At 41.2% G+C, this 26,247-nt stretch overlaps 1 protein-coding gene and 1 long non-coding RNA gene across 2 annotated transcripts in view; one reads left to right on the forward strand and one right to left on the reverse strand.

Moving 5' to 3' along the window:
• Window positions 1–5,378: 5,378 nt before the first annotated feature.
• Window positions 5,379–14,245, reverse strand: LOC109525520 (acetylcholinesterase-like). The gene is made up of 10 exons (XM_019886072.1): window positions 14,076–14,245; window positions 12,799–13,104; window positions 11,165–11,390; window positions 9,194–9,323; window positions 8,933–9,084; window positions 8,536–8,722; window positions 7,140–7,450; window positions 6,364–6,573; window positions 5,831–5,988; window positions 5,379–5,546 (listed from the first exon to the last, which is right to left on the reverse strand). Exons 2-10 carry the CDS (start codon window positions 13,094–13,096, stop codon window positions 5,449–5,451), a joined length of 1,770 nt encoding a protein of 589 aa, XP_019741631.1. The 5' UTR covers window positions 13,097–13,104; window positions 14,076–14,245; the 3' UTR covers window positions 5,379–5,448.
• Window positions 14,246–20,670: 6,425 nt separating this feature from the next.
• The window catches only part of LOC109525381 (uncharacterized), a 65,424-nt gene continuing 59,847 nt past the window's right edge, over window positions 20,671–26,247 (forward strand). Inside the window, exons 1-2 of the long non-coding RNA XR_002170140.1 lie at window positions 20,671–20,746; window positions 21,167–21,371. This is a non-coding gene — a long non-coding RNA (uncharacterized LOC109525381). The remainder of the gene's footprint in view (window positions 20,747–21,166; window positions 21,372–26,247) is intronic.

A 26,247-nucleotide genomic window follows, 5' to 3' on the forward strand; every position in this document is an offset into this window, starting at 1 on the left:
ATATTGCTCTTAAATATGCATATTAAAATATTTTAACATGTTTTCTAAACATTGAACTGGTCAGAGCATTACAGCATCAAGGCATGGTTTTGCAAAACAAAACAGTGTATAACATCACATGAGGTCGGAACAGTTTGGGAAAATAATCCATTCTGCGATTGTGCAATTTTGCTATATCCTATAGGTAACACGTTACATAACTAGTTGCAAGAAAAAGATTGTCACATTAACATGTGACTGAGCTCAGTGCAAGTATGTCACCAACTAAGAGCGTGGCTCGCATGTCAATTATTGGTGACTTTCGGAGGTCTGAATGTGAATTGATAATGGATTTGTTTTAACAACACGTTGGTATAGGACAAAAATAACAACGGAATGCCAAATATTTGGATTGGGTGTGTGTGTCATTTTCTCAAACCAGCACTTTTATAGTCAGGCGAGGTACTTCAAACATACAAAGGAAAATGTAACCAGAGTTGTGTACTTTACACATATTGTCAAATGGTTGATTTGCTCCTATCTCTGCTCCAATATTGCTCACTTCTTTCCCGAGTACGAACCTTTGCTTCGGGAAACTAAATCTGTAATCTGCTTAGTCGTGTTGATGCATCAGACATTTTTAATCAGCGGTATTGAAAGGAGAGCAGCTCAACGCTAAGGCGCTTGGCAAAAGCACTGCATTGAGAGGAGTAATGGAGAGTGGGGCTGCTTGGATGTGGTGATGAAAGCAGGAGCGTGCGTTGTATGAATAAGCAACATCATTTTTTTTTTCCCCCTCGGAGGAGCGTTGTAGTTGCTGACTCTTGAAATTAGATTTTAACATCTGAGAACCTGGATAACATCAACAGTTTACAGTATTTTGTGAGTATATCTATATCTATATAGATATAGATAGATAGATAAATAGGTATACAGATAGACATAGTTGGTATGTTTATTTAAGTACCTGTAAATCGAAAACCGTACCGTATTTTCCGCACTAAAAGACGCACCTAAAAGCCTTCCATTTTCTTAAATGCTCACAGCGGCGCCTTAAAATCCGATGCGCCTTGTGTATGGTCATTACGGTAATATTTCAACCCGAAAATGGCTCGTTGCTAGAGACATGCTGACAACGCAGAGTTCAAACTTAAGGCGATCGGTTACACAGTTGAACGCGGAAATAGAGCAGCGGCAAGAAAGTTCAACATTAATGAGTCAATGTTATAACTTGTTGTTTGTTAAGTGAACTGTGTTGCTGCTTTATTAAATACGTTTTACTGACATCTGATCGTTCTGTTGGCATTTCCTTGAGCGTAGCTTCATCGAGAGGATGCATTGTAGATTGCATCTTATAATTCGGTGCGTCCAAAGTATGAAAAAAATTATAAAATAGACCATTCATTGAAGGTGCGCCTCATAATCCAATGCGCCTTTTTGTGTGGAAAATACGGTAAATGATAATAAGACAAAGTGATGACTATTTTACTGTAGTGAAACATGGGGGGCAAAGGACAGATTAAAAGAGGTAGTTTCTGAACAGGTTCACACAAAGAAAACCTTAATACAATAAATTGTAATAAAAACTGAATGCATGTGTCGCCAATTTTACGCATCCTCCGAGGACCAAAAAGGCTTTAAATTCAGCATTTATTTTCCTCAGGCAGGAACACTGATGGACAGACATTCCCATAAAATTTCATAGACTTGAATTAAAACAGACCACCCATCCACCAAATACCCACCCACACACAAAGACATGTTGATATGATGCTAGCATTTTCCCAGACACACATGCACAAGCACACACACACACACACACACACACACACACACACACACACACACACACACACACACACACAAAAGGCTTGCTGTACTGTATACTAAAATCCTCTGGCCCACTGTTTTTAAATTGCAGTGGAAAGACATTGTGTTAAAACTCACAGTCGCTTTTTAACCTTGAAAGGGCACGCACAGTAGTTGCAGAGGTGGGCTAGAGTGGCCCAAAATTGCATTGAAGTACTCAGACCAACATGGTGCTCACGGATTCCATTTCACCCCAAGGACCACATGAGGCGACCATGGGCCTGTTCTACAAATAGCTCAACAGTGATGGAACATCGTGGTTTCCTTGGAATGTTTTTACTTCAGGCGTGGCCCCAGGATTATTTTCCCTCCGAGGGCGAAAGGGAGGCTTGACCGATTCTTAGGGAGGCTGAGAAAATAACTTTTAAAATATTTTACAAAATAAAATTCTGGACGGCCTTAAGTGGGACTACACAAATTTCTGACAGGGCTATAGAACGCCCTAGCCCTGTTGTATCTCTGCTTCACTTGGCATCAAAAACAAATGGAATGGGTGAGCGCCTCCTCGTAAAACACTTTGCGGTACACTGATTGCTTAAGGTGGGCATATAGTATCCAACCTGTGGCGAGCCTTGCAGATGGCAAATGTTCACATCAAAAACACAAATCAACGAAGTGAACTTGAATTCCTGACAGGTCAAGTGGAAGTTTGAATAATTTCCTGGTCAAAGACAGGGCCAATGTTGGACTGATTCCAGCGACTATCACAACACGACGTGTGTGTGTGTGTGTGTGTGTGTGTGTGTGTGTGTGTGTGTGTGTGTGTGTGTGTGTGTGTGTGTGTGTGTGTGTGTGTGTGTGTGTGAGACTGTCCACCAACATGAAATACAGTCATGCAAAATGGTGATCAGGACCTTCATGAAAATATTGTTTGTTTTTGTCTTTATTATAAGCCGTTGTTGATTTGCACTCAAATGAAAACGGAAGAATGCATCTACTTGTGATCGTAACTGTATGAGCATCAAATGGAATTGCTGTTTGGCAAATGAATGCCGCACCGCATTCGACAGACACGCATTTACAATGGGCACAGTAAATTAGTAGTTATCAGTGTTTTAAGTTATTACAGGCTTTTAATCATGAGAATAATGAATAGGATATTAAGTGAGAATATAACTGTTACTTGCTTTTCTTAAAGACTCCTCATTTGTCTGCTTGATGCAACAATGGTCTTGGTAATCACTTTTAATGTCCACTGCCAAGCCTTTGACATGTTCCACCTTCATTTTGCCTAAATGCTCATTTCAGTAGACGTGTGGGCGGTGCCTATAAGTAATGAATGTGTCACCGCTGGAAACGTTGATTACCACTCAACCTTGACATCTGTTTTTTACTCAATACAAATTATTCGCTCTTATTTTTGTCATTAAAAAAAAAAAATAACAGTGGTGTTTTAGTATGAATACAATTTGATGGGACACACACCAATCACTTTTGCAGGAAACCTGCCCAGAAAACGTTTCATTTTTCAACCTTCTTCTCCGACCAAAACACAGCCACTAATGTGCAGAGGTGGTCGACAGAAACAGGAAGTTAAGACACACTATACTGAATGTGATAAGAGAAAACAAAGGACTTGTAAATCTGCACGTTAATTTTGCAATTGAATATTGCTCTCTATGAACATAAATACTGATGGGACATACATGGGACATACCATCTGCTTTGTGCATTTTTTTTGGGGGGGGTTGGGGGTGATGATCATTCTTGCTGTGTGTAGTGTCCATTTTCACATTTTTAATTCAGTTGTCATGCCTGCAGTTTTTTTTTGCGTGACCGTTCCTTTGCTTAATTAGTCCGTACACGGCAAAACTTTTTTTTTGTCTTACAAAAAAATAACAATTAAATCTGAATGAAAATTGAATTTTTGCAGCATGAACATGGTATTTCTTGTAATAAGCAAATGCATTTATCATCAATACTTTATTCATCAACAAACAAATGCACGAGTGAAAATGCATACATCCTCTGATTTTAAAAGTAAATATAATTACACTTTTCTTTAATAAATGCGAACAGAGAAAGTTCTATTTTCATTCCAAGTGCAAATTTTGCATAAGGTGCGCATGAGAGGCCTGGACTGGGTTTGGGTATTTTTGCAAACACACACTGGCATAGTTGCAAAGATGTGTTTTGTGCCGTTATGGGCATGAACACAGGCAAATGCCGATCCAAGCAGCTCCTCTCATTCCCTTTAAATATATACAGTGATGTAATCCTTGACATGGCAGAAGCAGAAACTGCTACCAAGTACTTTAATAAGGAACTACAAGCAGGCCTCCACAGGCAGATGATGCGTAGAATTTGCCTGCAAGTCTGTGCTGATCAAATTCACCAAAACTGCGTGACACGACCTGCATGGATTGTGTAATTTCCCACTTAAAATGAAACAAAAACATGTTCTCACAACGTGTTCACTGCAAAAATGCCGATTCATTGTACTATTTCGGGGAAGAAAATATTTACATGAAAAAATTGTCGAGTCAACAGTGAGTATCCCCTGCATGGTAGTCCAGTCAAGAAACGAGATTGCTACGTAAAATAAATGGGGACATGTACGGTATCATTCCAAAATGCCCATTTTACTTGTAATCACACAGCACAATTATCCTTTGACGTTTGACGATCACGTTAAAATTACTCCGTTTCCCCACATTTTTGACCTCAGCTGCCTCAAACATCTTGATTCAGATTTTATTTTAAGATGAATAAATCTTTAAAAAAAAAAAAAAGGCACACAACTGACAGTTTGAATCTGATCATTTTAAAAGAAGCCAGAAGTTGATAAAGTACTTCTGCAGTCGCAGCGGAGCAGAAGAGAGTCCAATGAAATTCCATTACTTTGCAAAGACTAAAATAACCTCAAATGCTGCACGACACTCTCTATATTATTCGATTCCATTCTATTCTATAATATCTTTCTGTATCGTAGCGATTTGTGTAGTATTGCATAACATGGAATATTATCCATCCATTTTCAACACCGCTTAACCTGAACAGGGTCGCAGTGGGGGAGCTGGAACCTATCCCAGCTGACTTCAGGTGGACTACACCCAGAACTGGTCACCAGTCAGTGGCAGGGCACATATCGAGACAAACGAACATTCACACCCACATCCACACTGCCACTGAGTGGGAACTGATCCGACGCTGCTGGCACATAAGTCAGGCAAGTGAAACCCTACAGCATCAACAACTGTAGCATATTATAAGTCATGTTGTATGTTATATTGCTCCTACGTCAAGAAATTTTTGACTGGAAGGGGGAGGCTACACAGTGTATCCCATGAAGGCAAATTCTGTTAACTCTACTGGAAATTCTTGTTGCAAGCATTACTCATAAACACAGTCCACACACGTGCACAAATAGATTACGTGGGTGCGCGTGCAATGTACAGTTGTCAATTGTGAGGGGGTGGCCTCACTCGATCAAGACTTAGGAAGCAGACGACCATCTCTCCACAAATCAATGCAGAGTCGGTCATCGAACCTCCGGTCTACAAGCAGCAAAGACCAACAAGGCGATTTTTCCCCCTTTCTTTTGCATATGGGCATCGAACAGTCAAGTTATATGTAAGACAGATTTGCCCCCTTCTCCCTTTACAGACGGAGTAACGAGATAAACAATGAAATGATAAGGAATGTGCAGTTGAAGTGGAGCATTCTTCCATTTGCAGTCAGACAGGCCTGTAGATCACCTGTGGAAAAAGACACAGACACATACAGTATACGTGCGGGATTGTAAATTTTAGTGATCAGTTATAATATAATACAGTTATACTGTTATTAATGATAAAAATGAAATACTGTATAATGTTAACCTGTTTTGTAAACACGAAGACAATTACGTGTAAAATATATGAGGACTGATTTATACATTCATTCTTTTTTTAAATTGGCATATGATTAGAGGTGTTAGAAGTTTTATTTTTTTATCGTCTCCAGAAGTGTGCGTGCTAATAAATGGTCAAACATGCCCTACCTGAAAACTGCTGTATTCTTGGCATCATTTTATTCCACAAGTAGCACTCTTTGGCTCTCATCATCCTTCTTTTTTCTGGAAGGTTAGAGTTCAGTGTGAAATACTCTTGCCGTTCAGGGGTGAACAAGGGCCATGCGGCTCCATCAATTCCTGGATTTCTGAAAAGAAATGAATACCAAACGATTTGAGACATACAAGAAAAAAAAATGACAAGGGCATGCACTTACACAAGTGTTAAGGACACCCAATTCTAAATATCAATGCCCAATAAAAGAAAGTCAAAGTTCATCCCCCTTGCTGCAATATAACACCTGATTAGGAAATAACTAAGAGGGGAACACATTTTCCAATTTCACTCTTTGCATTGATGGTATTCTAGCGTTTTCTTGTTCTTTTTAAAAACAGTCCACTATTTCGCAAATGCTTGAATGAAGGAGATGCATTCACTACATGTGTGACAACGGAAGGCGCAAAGTCGACGATGAAGGAGTCATTTGGTCGATATAGTCCACGACGTATTTGATTATACATACCCGGTCCTTGCAAAGTTTGCCCAGTGCTTCAGAAATTTCTTGGTCATGTTCACTTCAGCCTTTGTGTACCCCCATGTTTCATTCAGTGGCATTCCAAACACAAACTCTATCTCGTCCCCATGTAAAACACCCATCCATTCCGGCCAAGGATTTATGGAAGACCGGTGATCAAAAGAATATAGGAATGTTTTACCTCCCCGTTGTGAGTACCTGGCGGTGGGGTGGAGAAAGACAAGCACGGGTTAATTGAAATTGTTGGTCATTGAAGAAATATAGTTGCAATATAACAAAGAGTACTGCGTGCCTCGAGAATGACTGAAGTTCAATACCGTGGGGTTTAATTTTTTCATGATTTACAATGATTAAAAAAGGTGATCTCTGTCAACAGCCATTTGCTAAAAAGAGACCACGACCACACAGCCTCCTATTCATTTTCTCTCTTGCTTATCCTGTTTAGGGTCAAGGATTATCAGCTTATCCAAGGTGACTTAAGGGGAGAGACGGCCGGGTACCCTTCGGACAAGTCACCAGTCAATCACCGACAAGACAAAAAACCCATTCACATTCACATTCACATTCAGACCCATTGGTCACATAGAGACTGCAGTTAACCTACCATTCTATTTTTAATACGGAAGGAGGCCAAAGATGACCCCAAAAAAGCAAAAGCAGATGCAGACTCTACACAAAAAACGGATTCCAGAATCTCTGACAGTGAGACCAGCATTCAAGTCAACTCACATCACTGTAATACAATCGACACTCTTGGAAATTACCTGCGAGCAAACTCTAACAAAGGAGAAACAAAAAAACGGTCTCCAACCAGATCCCCCAGGGAGTCACGGTTTTTCATGCTGTTATGCTCGTCCGTCCAATCGGTGTAGTGGAAAACGACCCCTTCTTCTGCAACAGCGTCAAAGCCTGCCATAGCCAGCCGCACTCCTTGTATGAACTCCTTCCTGGTGATGAGACTCTCACCAGTGATGTTAAATCCTGGCATCCCATAAACTAAAAAGTAGGTCCCTTCATTCCTGTTTAATCCAAGCAACACTTCTTTCTTTGGAAGTGCATTACTTTGCAGCAAGATCTGTGGAGAAAAAAATATTGTTTTGTTTTTCACTTATCATCATTGCATTCATATCAATTCTTCTGTGAAATAGATCTCTATGGCCACTCAGACTTTACAGAATATCTCTTTGTCTGACCTTTGTCTGAATTGGTGGTCGGCTTACGAAGTGCGGTCTCTCTGAGGCACCAAAAATTACGCGCTTCGAGATTAGATTGCATTCTATTCCGTCGCAATGAGATGGGACGAAATTCTACACCCTGCACCTTTAAGGGCTTAAATTTGTGTTTAGAAGTCACGTTATACTTTTATGTTTTGGGAAATATATTTTGTCATGTTCCTGCATTTCCTCCTCCCACCTTGGGACCAGTCCGCTGGATCCCGGTCGATTGCGATCGACGTATTGGCCACCCCTGGCATAAGGGGTGTGGCCTCACGCGTTGAACTCGAAGATGGAATCCAAATATAGTTTGGTTCGTGTAGAAAGTCCACCAGGGCCCTCTCGATTTCAAATTCCCGGCTGAAATTGAGAGGCCCATTATGCCCATGCCCGCATACATGCTTAACTAGAATGAACTGCTGTATGAAGGTCAAATGTGGTCAAAGGAAGATAAATCCTGTGAGTGTGGTTTACAGGTCAAAAACAAAAGTGGTTATTTATGATTTGTCTGTTTTCGACAGATCATTTATGCAGAAAGTCATTCCCCTCCATATGACTATTGTTCATTAATGAGTGTTTTTGTGGCTCCAACAACTTCAAAGCATGAAATCTCTTTTCCCAGTGGAACATGCACGCTAGTTTCAGAAGATGAATTCTTCAATTATTTTATTTATTTATTTATTTTATATCCATCCATCCACCCATTTTCTAATCCACTTATCCTCACAAGGGTCGCGGGGGCATGCTGGAGCCTATCCCGGCTGTCTTCGAGCAGCAGGCGGGCTACACCCTGAACTGGTTGGCAGCCATTAACAGCTCGCGTCAATAGATTCAAATCAGGATATGAGCTTAAAATCGATCACTAATGCTAAGCGAGCAAAACCTGAATCTGAAAGAAGATACGTGGCATACCCACAGTGACATGACATGATGGACTCAGACCTACCTCAGGTTCATCAGGTAGGAAGTACCCATCCACAACCGGTGGAAAAGGAATGGACAGTATACTGGGCTGTGTGACAACATCAAATTGCTTTGAGGTTATCAACCAAGGATCAGTCACTTGTAAACAGATGTCCAGATAAGCTGGAGTAGACATGGAGCAGCCGATTAATTGAGCCAGCATCATGGACCTGGATAGCAAAGCAACAATGTAGTTTTGTTAACCTTTAACACAAATACTGAGAATGATACACTGTCTTGAAAAATTATGGTAGGATTTAGCGGCATGAAAAATGTGCCAGATTCAAAATTTGTCACAATTTACAGTACCCATAATTACAAATCAACATTGGATTTAGAGTTAAAAAAACTTTTTGGGAACTTGAAAAACTTTTCAGGACCTTTCATGTGCAACTGTCTTGCTGATTAAGGCCCACGGTGCATTCGGGGAACCACTCTGCATGACGGCCCTTTGGAAAAGGTCATGACTACCTGGGGAGAGGAGGTGGAAGCCGACAGATGCAGACCCAGCACTCTCCCCAAAAATTGTGACCTGTGCAGAACCCCAAATCAAGCAGAAACGGTTTGTGCTACTTTTGTGAAGACGTCTATGCAAATTAATGACTGTTGCATCACAAAGAACAAACCATCAAAAGTCTTACCTGTGAAGGGTCACCCCCAAAAGAGGCAATATTATCGGCTACCCATTGAAGGGCTAAGCGCTGGTCCAGGAGACCTGCATTGCCTCGAATGTTGTTGTCAGGCAAAGCCAAAAAGCCAAGCGGACCAATTCTGAAACACATGATACAAATTAGTTACTTAGAACATCACTATATTGACATTATTTAAATGTTGCCAGTATAAACCAAATATAAGGGTTGGGAAATAATATCAAATCTGTGAGTTGGCACTGTTGCAATGCTCATTTTTGTGAAAAGACCTGCCTGACTGTGAACTATGCTCTCCCCACTACGATTCGACCTGTAGTTCTCTTTTCTTAAATTGTAATGGAAAAAGTAAATGGCATTCAATTACACAACACTTAGTTTCTAACGTAACACTGCTTCACCAAAGCTGTTTTACAGCGTCTCTTCATTCATACCATCGTGGCCTTGAAGGAAATAGTTCATCTTCATTCAAATACCGATGAGGCAACACCAAGAGCAATGTGGGCTTCAGATTCTTGATCATCCGACAAGTCGGGAGAACCGAGGGGAAACCAGTTACCAAATCTGAAACTGGCCAGATTTGAGACAATCTCTCCACTCCCTGAGCAAGCCACTCTTGATCCCTATTCTTACTCCTTTTTCTTTCATGCCGGTTGTCTTTTCTGACGCAACCAGTCCATTTATCCTGACTTGGAACTGGCACTGTCGATAAGCCAAATCAAGCTTTCGACCAGGGGTCTGACCTAGGGTAACCAGATCAAACTAACGATCCCGAATGAAGGAGAATATGTTCTGTTTATTGTTAAAGCTGAGTCTAGTACAGCTGAAAGGACCCAAAGAATTCAGACCAAAGCATTTTGAACGGAGATGTCAGACTGTGTGTGCACCCAGGGCCTGTCTCCTGGGTCTCCCGATGACTTTCTCCATTTAGAAAGTGACAGGTGGTCCAACCGCCGATCACCATTAGGACTTGCTCTCGGTGAGCACCCAAACACTTTTAACATGATGTTGAAGACTTAATTACCTTTGCATTGCCCTTCCTTTTTCGGACGATATATGTATCGTAGTTAATTCCAAAAATTGTGATGGTGCTTAGGTTAGCGCTCTGCGGTGCACCTTTTATGGAACTTGCTTGACCAGATGGGGCACAGTCATGCTGGACGAGTCTTCCCAATACAGTTCTCACAATGTTGGAGGCAACACATGATTCAAAATGTCTTCAAAATGTTTTTGAAGGGACCAAGTAGCCAGAAATATAGATCTTTGTCACAGTACATCTGTATTACTGTTGTCTATGCTGCATAGCTTGTTCACAGTAATGGAAGGAGTTGGAGCTTGTCCGAGCTGAGTAGGGGCAAAAAGTTGAGTGATTCTCAGTGCGGTACGAGTGCCATTTGGGGTACATGGGCCCCTTGTAGTGGTACACAAAAGAATCACTGACAAGGTTTTGTTCAGTTGTATTTAACTTTTTTTAGTGCAATGTATTTGCATCACATTTTTAAGAGCAATTGGCCTTTAAACTTTTATTCGGGTATAATTTTTTTAATTTAACTTTAATGTGAAATACATTTGTATATAACATCCTTATCCAAGTACATTTCTCCTGTATTCAAGCACAGCGTTAATGTTCAAACTGCAAAAGATTACAATCATAATAAATATACTTTTTAAAGAATAAAACCTCTCATTTTTCACGAAATGTTTTGATGCCTTCTTTGCTTTTGCACATTCATTTTAGTCTTAAAGGTTTTACCTGGAGAGACAAATATTTTCTTAATGGGTATAAAAGGTCTGACAACTGCTGCTCTCATTAATGACAATTCAATGACAGGCCAGTGTGAATGACTCACGGAGAAGTATTTGATCCCACACCCGCTGCAACAAAGTCCATCGTATGAACTATTACACTACTAATGGGACCCCAGTAAATCATTATCAAATAAGTTTACACTCTTAAGTCCTCACCTGTAATTCATTGATACGACAACAACACCTTCAACTTTACTCAGGTACCGGCCATCATAAATATCCAGAGAGGATGTTCCTGAAAGAAACCCCCCTCCATAGATCCAGACAAGGACAGGAGCCAGTGAACTCTGACTAGCTTTGTTAAAAGGGGTCCAGATATTTAGATAGAGGCAGTCCTCGCTTAATTTAGTGTTTGGGTTCCACATCTCTGCACCCCTGAAACCTGCAAAAAAACAAAACAAAACAAAACAAACAAAAAAAGCTGAACGAAAAGTGAGATTGACTCAAAGACCGCGACAGGGGTTTGCACTCTTCTCTTACTTCTATGGTGGTGAACTTCATTGTTAGTCAAAAGTTCAAGAGCTTCATTTTATGAGCATGGACTATAAAAAGCTGGAACATGTAGGTTGTTCCAACACGAGTATTTAATTTGGTTTTCAAATCTATATTGGGAGGATTTGGGGGGGGGGGCATTTGCAGTGTGTAGATACTGTACTTAGCACGATCTGGTTTCCAAACAACCATCCCTGACAGGTGGTTGTGACTATAAATAGCGACGCATCCGTGACCGGAGCCTGTTCCATCTACAGTAGGAGCACTGGCTTGTCGGATCGCACATCGCCAGCAGATAAAAGAAACACAACACGCAACAAGACAAACAAAAAATAAGAAACAATTCAAGCATTTTGTTCAGATTACCAGCCAGAACCTCCTAGGTCACAATTTGGTGTATTTGATATTATTTCACAAATCTATTTTGGGGGTCTCCTGAAAAGTGCCGATGTTGAAGGTACAAGGATTCCTCCTGACACCATCAATGAGGTCCATTAGCCATAAATATACTTAATCAGACATTACGTTACTGTTTGTTCTTTAATTTGAAAGGAACATTTTTAACAGCCCCGCAAATGATAAAGATGTGCTAATAGCTAAGGTTAAGCTTCGTTCCATGTATTAAAAGCACATGAATTTGGTTTTAACCCCAACTGACAGTACACCAGCAAAAGAACCACAAAAGAGATTCAGTTTTCTACCTGATCTTGTAAGCTTGTACAAGGCCTTATAATATTATTTCAAGATACCATCATGCAGACTTAGCTAAAATGAAGTTAAGGAAGAATCCGTCCAACGATTTTCTATCGTGCTTGTCCTCGGACAGAGGTGAGCTGGAGCATAGACTGATCGCCAGACAATCGCAGGGTGGTAAGGAAGTGGCTCGGTTAAATAATATTTCTTGCGCGGTCTGACTCTAAGTAACGTTTCTCTCTTTATTCTGAACCATGTTTCACTCCTCCCTACATTTTGTATTTTCCTTCAGAAGTCTTGGGGGGGGGGGCTTGTAGTCATTGTTTGACTTGCATCCAAATGACTGTTGTGATGTTTTGAAATATCAACAAATAGTATTTGTGAAAATGCCAACATCACATGAAACCAAAAAAGAAAATAAAAAAACACATTTGTGGCAAACGATGCATTTCCCGCCCGCCACGTACTCTCTTGCCAAATGTTCTTTTGCAATCTTCCATGTTTCTACAGGTCCAGGGACTTGCGAAAGAAGGTTTTTTTCTCAACGGGACAGAAAATTGGAAATGAGAAGCTGTTGCTGTCTGTGTGTAAAGCATGTGTCATACCTGGATAGAATGTATCAGGAATCTGGTAGCATGAATTTGCATAGTTAGTGGCATCCAACACCCCCTCCCATCTTTCTGCAGGCTCTGGATCTCTGAATCTCAGTTTGCCAAGTGGTGGTTTTGCAAATGGAATGCCAAGGAAGGCTCGGATATTACCACCGAGCACGGAAAGCTGTTTTCCTTGGACTTTCCCATTGCGAGTATTGACTATGAGGTCATCTTGCGTAGTAAGTGACACAGACAGGATCGAAAGCAGCAAAAGAAGAGCACAGTTCTTATGTGCAGAGTGCGTCGCCATTGGAGATCCTGTCAGAAACAGAAACATACATGCATGACATCCGATATTAAATTTCAGACTAAAATAATAGAAGTTGCTGGGAAACACAATGTCACAAGATACCCCGGTTTAGCAAGTGTCAAAGGATTAACTTGAAACATGTTAAACAGGATTTTGGCTTGTCTTTGGCTACCTCTGGAAGTTATCCTTTAAAATCTGAATTGAAGTCACCTAGTAAAGACTGGTTTACTTCTTTTTTACATTTGCACCTTTAGGATGTTAAGATTTATTTATTATTATTTATTTTTTTGCATTTTTGACACGACATTTTTTTACTTGGTAGTCACATATACTTTATGTTGAATTGTTTTGTTTCGGGTTTTTTTTCCCCCATTTCTGTTTAAATGAAATGTGATTGCCTCGACAATGAATGCAGTTTCTTCCAGTTTCCATTTTGAACAAAACAGAGGTTGACCTGCCTGTGTAAACTTATTTGATTCCAGGTTCCACACTATTTGTGCGAATACAGGGTTAAACAACAACAACAAAACATTAACTGTAGAGTATGACTCCACGGGTAAGCATTTAAAGCTATTTTTGCAATAGCCATTCATCTCCGGATGAAAAGAAATATGTTCAAGTGAATAACTGTTGTTGAAAACAAATACAATTAATATGCAAAACAAATTGAGTGGACAATCAAAGGAAAACCTAATGTCACTTTGCAGTGTGTTCATATTACTGTTACGTACGTTTGTTCGTTGAACATATGCACAAGTGCGCTAACAAGAGCGCGAGTTGAACCTCGGGTTGTGTGCGCGTGCGTGCAATGCACTTTGCAGCGCGTTCTCATAATCCCGCTCTCGGTTGTTTGCGAGACGCACGCATGCGCCAAATGCAAAATGTGCAAATACAAATGCCGTACAACACGTCATTGAATAAAAACGTGCATTGAGTAAAACCTAGCTACCAATCTGCAAATGATGCTAGGACGTCTTACCTTGTCAGTTGCAGTTTGACTCTGCGTGGAGTGGATGAGTGAGTACACGCTGTTTTGACATGAGGAAGGCGTGGTGGAATCGCGGTCCTCGCCTCCCCTCTCAGAGTCATACAGTTGTTTCTCTCCAATGTTATACTCTAAGTAGCACTACTAGGTGACAATGAGAGTAAACTGAACAGTCGAACCCTGTAAACAAGGGGGAGCGAGCTTCACCTGCAGAACTAACACACACCTGAAAATGAGACCAATGAGACCAGCCTTTTTTTTTCTTTTTTTTTTTATTGGTTGTTGTAATTCTATTCAAGATAGCTCGACTCTATTCATCTTGACCGCAATTGCCTCATATGATGTACACGCCTAACAGGTTGTGACAGAGTGTACTACTACTACTTTGACAGTGTTGATCAAAATTTTACAATGTCTTCTGTCAAGGCAGGTATATTTTACACAACTATTCAGGATTGACTCTCATTTGATGCTGCAAGTGCTGCTAATGTTGTGTCCAATGAGTGTACTGCATGGGAAATATGTTTGTACACCTCGAGGCACATTTTTAAATCAGTCTTATAAACGATAATATTTCTATTAATGTGAACTCATTGAGTGACATAATTGGAGAAATGGCCTGGCAAAGGAAAATAGCTCACTTAAAATCATTTAGGATGTCAGTGAGGATTAGATGGGCTTGAATGGCTCCATTTTCATCCATTCCAATCATTATGAATGAAAAAAGAAAATTTATTTTTTTTTGTTTTTGGTTTTTGCATTTTTATACAAAGTCAGACTCCATAATTCATTTAGGAACTGTAACAGAAAGTGTTCACAATAGACCAAACAAACTGATAATTGAGATTTTCAATTCAATACAAATATTCACAGTTTTTGTCAGTGAAATCTTTGCATTCTAAATATTGTCTTTCATGTCATTTCCTCATTGATGTCTGACACATATTTCAGAGTGGTGCAGAGTGAGAAGATTTACCAAAATCCACTTTAATTTTATGATAAGAAATTCCTGCTCGTTGATGACTTTGCTGAGTGTTCCAGGATTAAACAAAACACTTTTTAAAATCCAGAATCCCGAAAAAGTGATGTATTTTTCTGTCTCTTTGCCAGTCTTCCATCTGTGTCACCCTATTTCAACACAGCAAGTGTTTCAGAAAGTTTTTAGGGAAAGCAACGCCACTGGGGCCATGAAGCTCAATACAGTAGTCGGGTTAGCCGATTGAACAGTAGCAATACAGAAATCAATGGATGGCTGTACAGATACAGCACAACTCACGTGGCCCATTATGATGGTTAATAACATTGGTCCAGATTTATTTCACTTCAACATTGCTCACAAAGGCCCCTCTCTGGAACCTGGCCTGGAGGTAGGGCTGGATGGAGAATGCCTTACAGCTGCGTGTGAAACATTAGGGAAAGCCCCAAAACTGTAACGTGGGTCCCCCTTCCAATAGCTCACCCCCTGTGGAGGGGGCCTTCCAGGAAAAGGCCTCCCGCTGGGGATTCCCTCGTTCAGCTGGGGGATTCGGCTGCGCACATTGAGACCCAGAGTGGCATCAATGGGAGAGGTGAGAGAAAATTTTGGGAATTAACTGGAATATGAACAAATGATCAATCTTCGGCAGGGAGGAAAGTGTCGCCAACTGTGGTCTCCAAGCAGGTACTCCAAGCTCTGCGCTGATCATTTTGAACAGACGTGCTTCAGCAAATGTAGGAGAGAGCGTCGTGTATACGAGTATAGTTCGACCCAGGCTGAAACCAGCTCCGGTGCCAACGATGTTTCCTTCACCAAATGCGACTTCAACCCCCAGCAGCAGCGAGAAGAACCACAGTTGTCGCGATGCGTTCGAGAAGTGTCGCAGGCCAAAGTTATTTGCATGTACCTACGACACCTAAAAATGGTGATTAGGACTTGAGCTGTTGGGAAAAAAAAAAAGAAAAAAAACGCCTTGAGAGTAATATGTATTTATTCTGCCTATATGGCAAGCTGCCTGACACAGCAAAGCCTTCCTGTACAGCATGCTGGCAAGATGCCTGACACAGCAAAGCCTTCCTGTACAGCATGTTTTAAACACCCCCATTCATTGTTTCGTTGTTTTTACTGTGCATAGAATACACATCTCCAATTTTTGGTGCATGGAAAAGGCAGCTCAAGATTTTCCTGCATTGTAACATTTCATGTATGACCAAAGCATTATTATGGAATCGCACACTCACAGCATGACCGACTGTTGATGTTTCGAAAGGTGTTGTGTTACCAAGTTGAGGTCGCAAGCGAAATGTATACTGTATAGATACAGGGGTGTAAAAAAAAAAAAAAAAAAAAAGTTGTATATTTCCTATCTGCTCTGTGCGGTATTGTCTCAACTCTAATCCAGGCTCCACAGTGGAGTTGTCACGGTCCTCACTTTCACTTTCTCTTCCGCTGTCCTGATCAGCTCAAACATGCGGGATTTGACATTGCCCGTTTCTGTCGGCTCGTGCGTAAAAATACCTCTTCCTCGAATTCCAAAAACATCGCTCGTTTCACAACATTGATTGCACTGAATGTTGTGTAGCGCATGGAAATTGTACAGTATCTCTACGGTGTACTGAAACGTCACTTTCATTGACCTTATTGGTGGCTAAAGTGTATTACAAAACATATTGCCAATGAGAATATGCATTTTAACAGACTCAGAAAAATCTTTGGAATCTGGCCTATCGCACTTTCATGAAATGTACGCACTTTGGGTGGAGCGACCTTCAAATCAGGGTCTTTTGTCAGTGCTCGCATTCTCCAAAAGACTTAAGAACCTTTTGGCTTCCGTGCTCCAGCGGCTGTACTGAGGTCTTGAAGCCAAAACATCATTTTGCATATTTTGAATCATTTCACAGCCGCGGACAGCGAGTGATGAGTGGCTGATTCATGCTGACGTGCAGACTGGGCTGAAGGGGCACATCTGACTCGTAATATGCTAAACGACTTCCCAATGTTTGAAAATGTGTTCCTACGACAATGATGGGTGAACGTCAACATTATCATATTAATTGGTAACTTTTTTTTTCCAACTGTGAGGAGCATTTTCACATGCCGATGGGGGCTTGGAGCTCTGAAGCTCTGATTACAAAGAGCTACAATCTTCGCCGGTGAGTTGTGGATTTTTGAGGTGGGGCTATATGATGCATCTCGTGCGCAGTGTCTTGGCAACCCGGTCAACTCTCAGTGTTATGATTAAATTGCTTGCATTGGACGTATTAAAAAGTGACTGCAAAAACAAACCCTTCTTCAAAGTGGCATGTAGATGAGCCACAAAAACGTCACTGGTGATAAATTTCGGTTCCGCGGTGCAAGTTCATTTCACAATCAAAGTGGGAAGTATTTTCAAAATAGATCTCTATGGAATTCACAACTCATGAAAACTCCACCATCCGGAAATTAGAGGCAGCCTCAGCCTTCATCGAATCACGCCTCTTCGGTGGCTGCGTACAAATTTCCAAGTTACGCATGGTGGGTGTGTCAAAAGCCCAAACGGGAGAATCACCGCGCCTTGAAAGTACGCACGAAGTGAGTGTAAGGAATTGACTTACCGGTAACCACAAATGGAAAAATTTGCCTCTTAAAGAAGAAAATATGTAGGTCGGGTACAGTCCACTTCATTCATGCCTCCGAGTGCAATTCCTCGGAAACAGGTGAGATGGCAGCCAGAGGCCATGGTGGCAAGTTAATCTATTTTGTCTTTGTGCCAGTGCACTTGTGCCCTTACCCCTATCTGGGTCAGGCTTATTCTCCAGCCAACATGTTCCACATACAGTACATGTCGCAGACAGATTATGAGGGATTTAACCCTCACAGTGCAGTTGATGGTGCCTAAAGGTTACAGTAGTCAGAGAAAAATGGGACTGCAGCAGAGCCAGAATTCTCTCTGTAGGTTGTGTGTGGGCACGTTCATGAAAGGGATAGCAAGAGGAAGAAACACGATAGATGATATAACTATTTCAGTAGTGTAAAATTTCATTTAAGATCCTACTTTCCATTCAATCTTAATAAAACAATTGCCTGGCGACCCATATAACGCCCTATTGCACCCACACCTTTCGCAAACTCAATTGTCTTCCTCGCTTGCTCATGTGTGCCCTTGCACGCGCAAAAGGTTACAACTTTATATGGCTGCTGTGTGTCTGAAGTGTTGTTTTTATATTGCGGCCATATTTCATTTTGGCCTACTTTCTTTAAATTGCCTGTGGGGTTTCGTATGGGGAGAAGAGCCATCACATTTATATATGAGATTGAAGGAAGGGAAGGAAGCTTGGAGACTTGCTTATGTTCTTATTCATTTTCCACACCTTTTTTTATGCCTGTCCTCATACTACCATTCCACTATTATGCTTCATTCCTCCGCTCTTACTTTACTTTGCTCCTCTCGAGCCATTGGCACTGACTCTATTACGCCTCCCTGCATGATTCTGTTCTCCCCAAGTACGCATTGGGTCCCATGAAACAAAATGTTTTCGACTGTCGTTTGGACTAAAGTGAGGAGAGGCAAGAACTATTGCGGGATGATCTCACCAGAATTCAATGGGATACCATCATCATACCAATCACAAAACTTGATGTTTGTTCAGCTTGAACAAAACTCACCTTATTTTCACGCATTTGACACTTTGTAGACCTACTTAGGCCTCTCCATTTAACCTATTGCAATCGTGAACACAGCAAGCACACAAAGGAGCGGCGGCGGGGCAATTCAGAGGAGCCGGTTTTAGGTTTCTGTGCCTTTTGTGTCCGTGGGTGTGGAGTGGGATCCCCACAGAATATCGCATATCACATTCAAGCAGGTCTTTGAAGCAAGTCAGAAATGTCACCGTTCTCATGAATGTTTGCTTTCCTCTTCTTACATCACATATTTAAACATGTTTCATTCATTTCATTTCATTTGTTCTGTAACTAGGGTGTCCCGGTGGTCCAGTGGTTAGCGCGTCGACCTCACGGTGCAGAGGTACCTGCGTGGGTTTTCTCCGGGTACTCCGCTTTCCTCCCACATTCCAAAAACATGCATGGCAGGCTGATTGAATACTCTAAATTGTCCCTGGGTCTGATTGTAAGAACAAATGGTTATTTGTTTGTGTGCCCTGCGATTGTCTGGCAACCGGTTCAGGGTGTCCCCCGCCTACTGCCCGAAGATGGCTGGGATAGGCTCCAGCACCCCCCGCGACACTTGTGAGGATAAAGTGGATCGGAAAATGGATGGATGGATGTTCTGTAACTAGGGCTAAGTCACATGAAACATAAGGCATGCAATTTATTTTTGTGCATGAAAGAGCAGCATATGGGTGTATTTATTTTGAAATTATAATTGATATTACACACACACACACACACACACACACAAATGCAAATGCAAATGCATTATCCCTGTCAATGCATTTGCCTTTTGTCACAAGAGATTCTCATTTACATACAGACTATCTTTGAATGATGTCTGTGTGTGTGTGTGCGTGTGTGTGTGTGTGTGTGTGTGTGTGTGTGTGTGTGTGTGTGTGTGTGAGGATTTGCAATCCTCGGTAAATGTGAGGAAAAATACATGTTGAGTCAAAGGATTGGAATTAATTTAAAACAACATACATCCCTATTTGACTGCAGCTGTCAGTCGAATCAGACGGGGGTGAATGGAATTCACAACGCGGGTATACGTTGAGGTGATTTAAAAGAAGCTGGGCCCATTTTAAATCTCAACTCATAACGGAAACCACTGAAGGCACAAATTGCCCGATGCTTCTAACATACTAAGCATAGTTAGTTTTGTGTACGTGTGACTGCGCAGGGGATGTAATAACTGCTTGCCTGGCAAGATTTTATTCTGAGCAAATCTGCATATCACCAATGAAAACAACCCATAACTAAAATGGCTTTTCTTTTCTGTCATGCAATTTTGGAATTCTAATGTATGCATTTCTAATATAGTGTGTAAATCTCTCTATCTCTGGCATTTAATACAGTACATATAATTTATTATTTTCGTTCACCACGAATACATTTGGGTGACCCAATGATTGCTAGTAGTTTTCACTTTTGGAAAATATTACACACACACACACGCACACGCATACGCACACGCGCACACGCACACACACACACACACACATAGAATTAATAGATTGTCAAATGCCCATACAATTTATGTTGAGAAATTATTTGGTCATACATATTTTGTAATTCTTAATCATTCCGAGATTCAAAACGGATGCAAAACAAAAATCTCTGCATCACACAACACCGATAAGATATCGCTGCCTGTCATCACACACCTGGCAAGCAGGTGGTTTCGTGTGCACATGAAGCATTGAGAAATTAACCACTTGGCTTAAATTGTGAATTGTCTCATGAGGCTTAATCTCACCATCAACCGCGAAAGGATTTGTGAAACCAAAACACAAGTTCTGACAAGGAAAAACACAGTAACACAAATGGCAGTTCACTCCTACTTAAGGCTTACAAACATTTCTCAGAGGCGTGGCCAGTTGGAAGGGTAGAAAGATGAACCGCGGTAAGTTTAGACAGGCCTTCAGTTAATTTGAGCTCAGCCACCACGTGTATGCTGGCAGCAGAAGTGGAAATAGAGTCTGTCACTCACTTGAGAATCTTCGCAAACGCAGCCAGGACTGGATCAGGGATGGACTTTAATGTACGTACTGTTATGCTAATGGCCTTCATGAACAAGTCACCAGTGAAGAAGAGCAATGTAGAAGAAGAGAGGACCAATGTCGGCTCCAAAGATGTGCTAGCTCAGGGCTCGTTTCTATGGAAACGAATGCTAGATTTGGAGTCTAGATTTGGACACTGGCGCGTGGTCGAGTCGTGCCAAAGTTACATCATGTGGCCGGCAAATCTGGTCTCCGGATGATACAGCCTAAAAAATGTGGACAGCTAAATACTTTCAACCGCAGACACATAATGTATTTTTTGGTCAGCAACCTGAACTGTTCTGAAACTGGTTCATTTGTAAATGGTGGCTGCATTGTAATCAGCGCAATAATCATCATGAAGCAAGATTTTTATTTTTTTGTTTGGAAATACACTGAAAACATTCTAATTTTAATTTCAGGGCGGCCTTTGGATCAAGCAAGACACACACAAATGGGTTTTTCAGGAAAAGACCATGGGTGCGACTTGTGGGAGGCAAGAAACGGATAAGAGAACACAGGGGACAAAAATAGACGAAAGTGGGCGGATCTGCTTTTGGTGCTGAAGGGAAAGGTTCTTTCAAGTCATTCAAAGTAAAGCCACTTGGAGCCACATCGAGATGTACAGTAAGTTATTCAAAGAGCACCCATACCTAATTGTGGTCTGAATGTTGCCGGGTGTGCCTCATCCAGCTGTTTCTATTAATACGAACAACAATTCGTGTCTCACAGAGGAACATTCTTGAAGTGGCAGTGGGTTCCCATGCAACAAAATCTCAATGAAACTGTCAGAATGTGTCACTGTATATCACGGCCTTGTTTCACAAAGAGAACATTTGGAGAATGGAAATATAGTACGTGTTTGGTCTGAAAGAACCCCTTTTCGTCGGATTCTGAAAGGAGTGTCTTATGCAACTGTGCATCGGTTTAGCAACAGCATGATTTATATTTGCTGGCTATTCTCCTCTCACTATGTCTGAATGTCTCTTATTAAAATATAAAACTTTTATTGTTGTGTGTGTGTGTGTCAAGGACATACATCAGTTTATTGTTTGCAACCAAGTGAATTATTAATTTCACAATAACATTTGCATCTTTTTGAATCATCACTTCATTTCGGTGAATGCATTTGCGGTGGGATGAAGCAACGGCAAGGATGCACTTTGCTGATGGGCAATAGTCCCTGAAAAACACTCTGAAGGACAAACTGGATATATAAGATGCGGAGAAAAACGGTGACTATCCTAACGGTATCTGATTGCAAACCGACACGTGGTAGGACGTACGGTATTCAAAACATGCCTTTGGATAAAATCCAAAAGAACAAGTATTTGGTGTGCTGACCCTAAGGGGTTCAAAGTGTCAACACTGCCAATAATGACTGTGGTTTCAGTTGTTTTTGTAGATCTCTGTTTATATATTGCAGCAACTATGTTGGGCTGAACCAGAGCCAAGACTAATAAGTGCTGCACAAACACCTGATAATGTATTTATGTTGGCCAAAACATCAACGAGTGGTGATAGGCTGGTACGTGTGTGGAGAGAGACTAATGTTAGTGGGCGAGAGAGATCCTGACAGGAGTTGTGCGCGTAGCGTTGGCGTTCCCGAGATCGGTCTCGGTCTCGAGACCACTTTTTAAGGGTCTCGGACTCATCTCAGGAATCAAAGGCATTTTAGTCATGTCTCGGGCATATTAGATCGAGAGCGGTCAGGACCAGGCCGGTTCTACTGTGATCACTGATCAGTGAGAAACACAGAATGCAAGTGCTGCGCTTCCTTGCCGGCGTCGCCTGGAGGGCCACGCCCCCTCCACACGGAGAGAGGATGAAGACGATTGCGAAATGTCAGCGGAAACTCTCCTGAAATTCTGTGGTGCACCGCTGACAGAAACAGTTGGCAAGACATCCAACGTTTATTGGCACGTTGAGAGGAAATATAAAGACAGGTGAAGTAACCGTTGAATGAACTACACTGGGAAAGACAATGAAAGAAAATAAGCTGTTTTTTACCCTTGATTTGTTTTTTGTTTTTTTGCTAACCTTCAGAGCTAACAGTGACTTGATATAATAGCCAAATTAGCTTTTGGAGGATGGTCAAAAGCAGAATAACACAACAACAAACAATGAAAAGTCCAGTTGCTTTCTTAAAATTGTCTGGTTATCTTTGTAGTGCAATAGGATTGTAAAGAGAATGTGACAACAAACAAATAGAAATTATTGTGATTTAATTGGTAGACAACCTCAGCAGTTGGTTCCCTCTCATTTTAAATCTAAATATATACTTAATTTGGGTTACTACCTTACGGTTTCAGTCTTGTTCCTCCTACTGACTAAATTAAAAGTTAAGGTTTATAAGTCTTTTGATATTTTCTGGAAAGTCAGCCCCTACTTTGATTTTATTTTATTTTTTTCTTGCATTACATCTTTTCACGCATTATCTTTAAGATATCCCGCACTTAAGTCTCCAAGTCTGCTTTTGGTTTCCCTGTCTGCAGCATTAGGCAGCCAGCACATCACTCATATCCTCCTCCCGTCTTTTGTGGATATGGATGAGACTATTGCCATGCTGAAAGTGACCGTTACCTTCCCAGTATAAGTCTTTCATTGCAGGACAGAGGTTATAAATCAGAACAGTTTAGCATTTTTCGCAGTGACTGTTCTCTCCGAGGGGACAAACGAACCAAAGCTTTGCCAGCAATGTTATCCACCAGAGCACAACAGAGCCACAGTATCTCCCGAAGGTGAGGTCAAGTGTTCAGATGTATAATGTCCACTTGAAGTGCCCCATTCATGGACGATGAAGTATGACTCATCCAGCTGTACCATTTATCTGTGGTTAAAAAATCTGTTAACTTTGTGCACTGTGCCTGTGTGCATTCTGTTGTGAAAAAAAAGTCCTTCCCAAGGATAAAAATGCATGTTAAGTTCTTTCATTTTCAGATAGGCACTACATTGCTGCTGTTGAAACCATTATTTTTCACCTAAGACCCCAAAAGACAAAATGGAGGAAAGAACGGAGCTGCACTGATAAGGCGGAAATAGATCATTCAAATACCAGTCATAATGATGTGATTATGATGTGGAGCTGCTTAGCATGATGATACATTCTTTCCACCACAAGCATTTCCCAATCACCACTCCCAATGAAATTTCGAGACTGGAGTCTATCCTTTGCAGCTGACACCCTGATACATACTAACATCTGTTTTCATTTGGTTCTCCTCCTTAACATATTTCATTCAATCAAGGGTGAGAAGAGTAATCAGACTTTCTGTGGTCCAAACTAAACGGTGCCATCTTGCTAGCTGTGGTCCCAAATGAATGTTGGCTGACGCAGTTAATTGACGCAGAGTGAGCTGACCTTCCGGGATCTATCTCTCCGTCTGTCTTTCTTATCATTGTGATGCATGTAATCTACTGTTTCGAAGCAGTATAATGCGCTGCACTTATTGCATTTCATATGTGTGTACTGTTATACCCGATCTGTATTGGAAATATAGATGGGTGTTCATCTTTTAGTCAGGTCCACACATTTTTAAAAACTCTCTCTTTTTGGTGAGTTTTCGATACACAATTTTTATTGTATCCTGGGGGGAGGGGGGGGGGTAAGTTTACATTCATACCTTGCTTAAGAAAAAAAAGCACAAAAAAAAATAAAAATACAACAACTTTAAAAAACTAATTACAACATGCTGAATTTGAAAAATAAAACCCAAAAAAAAAAAAGATTGCAATTTGCCAAGGTGGGAGTAATTTTTTTATGCCGAATATGCGTGTAAGCTAGAAAAATCATCATATTTAAAGACTACACGTGTTGTTTCTGGTGCCGCTCTGTTACCCAAAGCTAATTATTGTGTGTAAACGGGTGAACGACAGGCATTAAGTTTGTGCGCTTTGGAGGCTGTCAGTTTTTCAAGTTGAGTGAAGTTGACATGTATTAGTTTATGGCGGAGCTGTCACATCAAATATGGCGGACACGTTCATGACCAGAAAAGTACTCGATGTGGAGATTCTGTTTCTCGATGCTATGAGTGTGTGTGTGTGTGTGTGTGTGTGTGTCAGTTTAAGTTTCTTCTCTGTCTCTCGCACGCATACTAACACTCACCCACACACACACACACACGCACACACACACACACACACACACACTAAAATGCTGCAATCAGCACATCCCTGCCATCTAAATAAACAGACTGCCTAAGCATATGCGCAGCACTGTGCTGATACTATAATTAGCTGCCTAATCATAATCATTGTTACATTTTTCCCCTTCACTTCCTGTGCAGAGGGAAATCTCAGTCCAATTTACATCATTAAAGTAATTGCCCAACACTTGTTAATGCCAACTCACGCCAATCTCTCCTCCCTGCTAGCACTCATTTGCTATGATGAGAAACTGGTGCTAACCGGGCCCAACAGTGGGTGAACCATCAAGAGTTCTATGCAGGCACAAAATGACAAAAAGACACATTAATGCTGCAATAGGATGGCGACCAGTCCAGAGTATACCCTGACTAGGGCCATACTGGGAACAAAATTTGAGCCAGGAATAGACGTCGCTGGTAGTACGTGTTTGTGTGTGAGAGTGAGGGACAAACAGATTAGAAAGTGGATGGCTGGATGGATGGATGGATACAAAGAGTGAAAACCAGGATGGTCACTTTTTGTGGATCCCAAGAGTAGGTTTGGGGGATGTTTGGGCACGCTCCTCAAAATTAAATGTGAGTGATCGCACAATGCTAGCATTCATTTCATTCTGAATAAACCCAGCCAGGCGTTTCTGATACGTAACAAAAAGTGGATGTGTCAAGAAAAAACAGGGCTCCTGGTTGATTCATAGAGAAAAATGTTACAGACGAGCGACTAAAACATCGTAACGTTATCGAGAGAACATGTTTTTTAATTAATTGGAGGGCATTGAAGGTTGTTTACGATTGTTGTCACAGTGTGTCTTCCTGTTTAAAAACTCACACGGAATGAGAATGACAGAGAGATTTGATAATGATATCATATGTAGGTCAGAGTAGAAGGTGCGGAGGGACACCCAAACTCTGAATGTCTATTTGGAGGAACAAGTGCACTGCTTGTGTTCAATTAACCCTGAGGGCTATTACTGTGTGCGTCTGGTGTGGGCAAACACATCCATAACAACTCAAGGGAAGATTGTGTGTGTATGTTGTGGGGCGGGGAGCATGGTGGGGGGGTTGAGGACCCTTGATACTCGGAAGAGAGCAGTTTACAGGAGACGGACCTGACCTTTTCGCCATCAACCTGCCATTCACTTTAACTGCAGCTGACATTGCAACACAAATGTTCAGACACATACACACTGATAGAAAATCACTACTTTCTCCCTTTTCTAGTGTGTCCTGTGGAGAAAATCCCATATCATATTATTGGCAAAATCTTATGATACAGTCAGTCTCAACAAATTGTTCTGGAGAACAAGCAACTGAATCACAATATAAGACTTATCCTCTGAAAGGTGCGATGTCTACTCATT

The sequence above is a fragment of the Hippocampus comes genome, unplaced genomic scaffold, assembly GCF_001891065.2.
Source record: "Hippocampus comes isolate QL1 unplaced genomic scaffold, H_comes_QL1_v1.1 scaffold29, whole genome shotgun sequence".
Classification (NCBI taxonomy): Eukaryota; Metazoa; Chordata; class Actinopteri; order Syngnathiformes; family Syngnathidae; genus Hippocampus; species Hippocampus comes.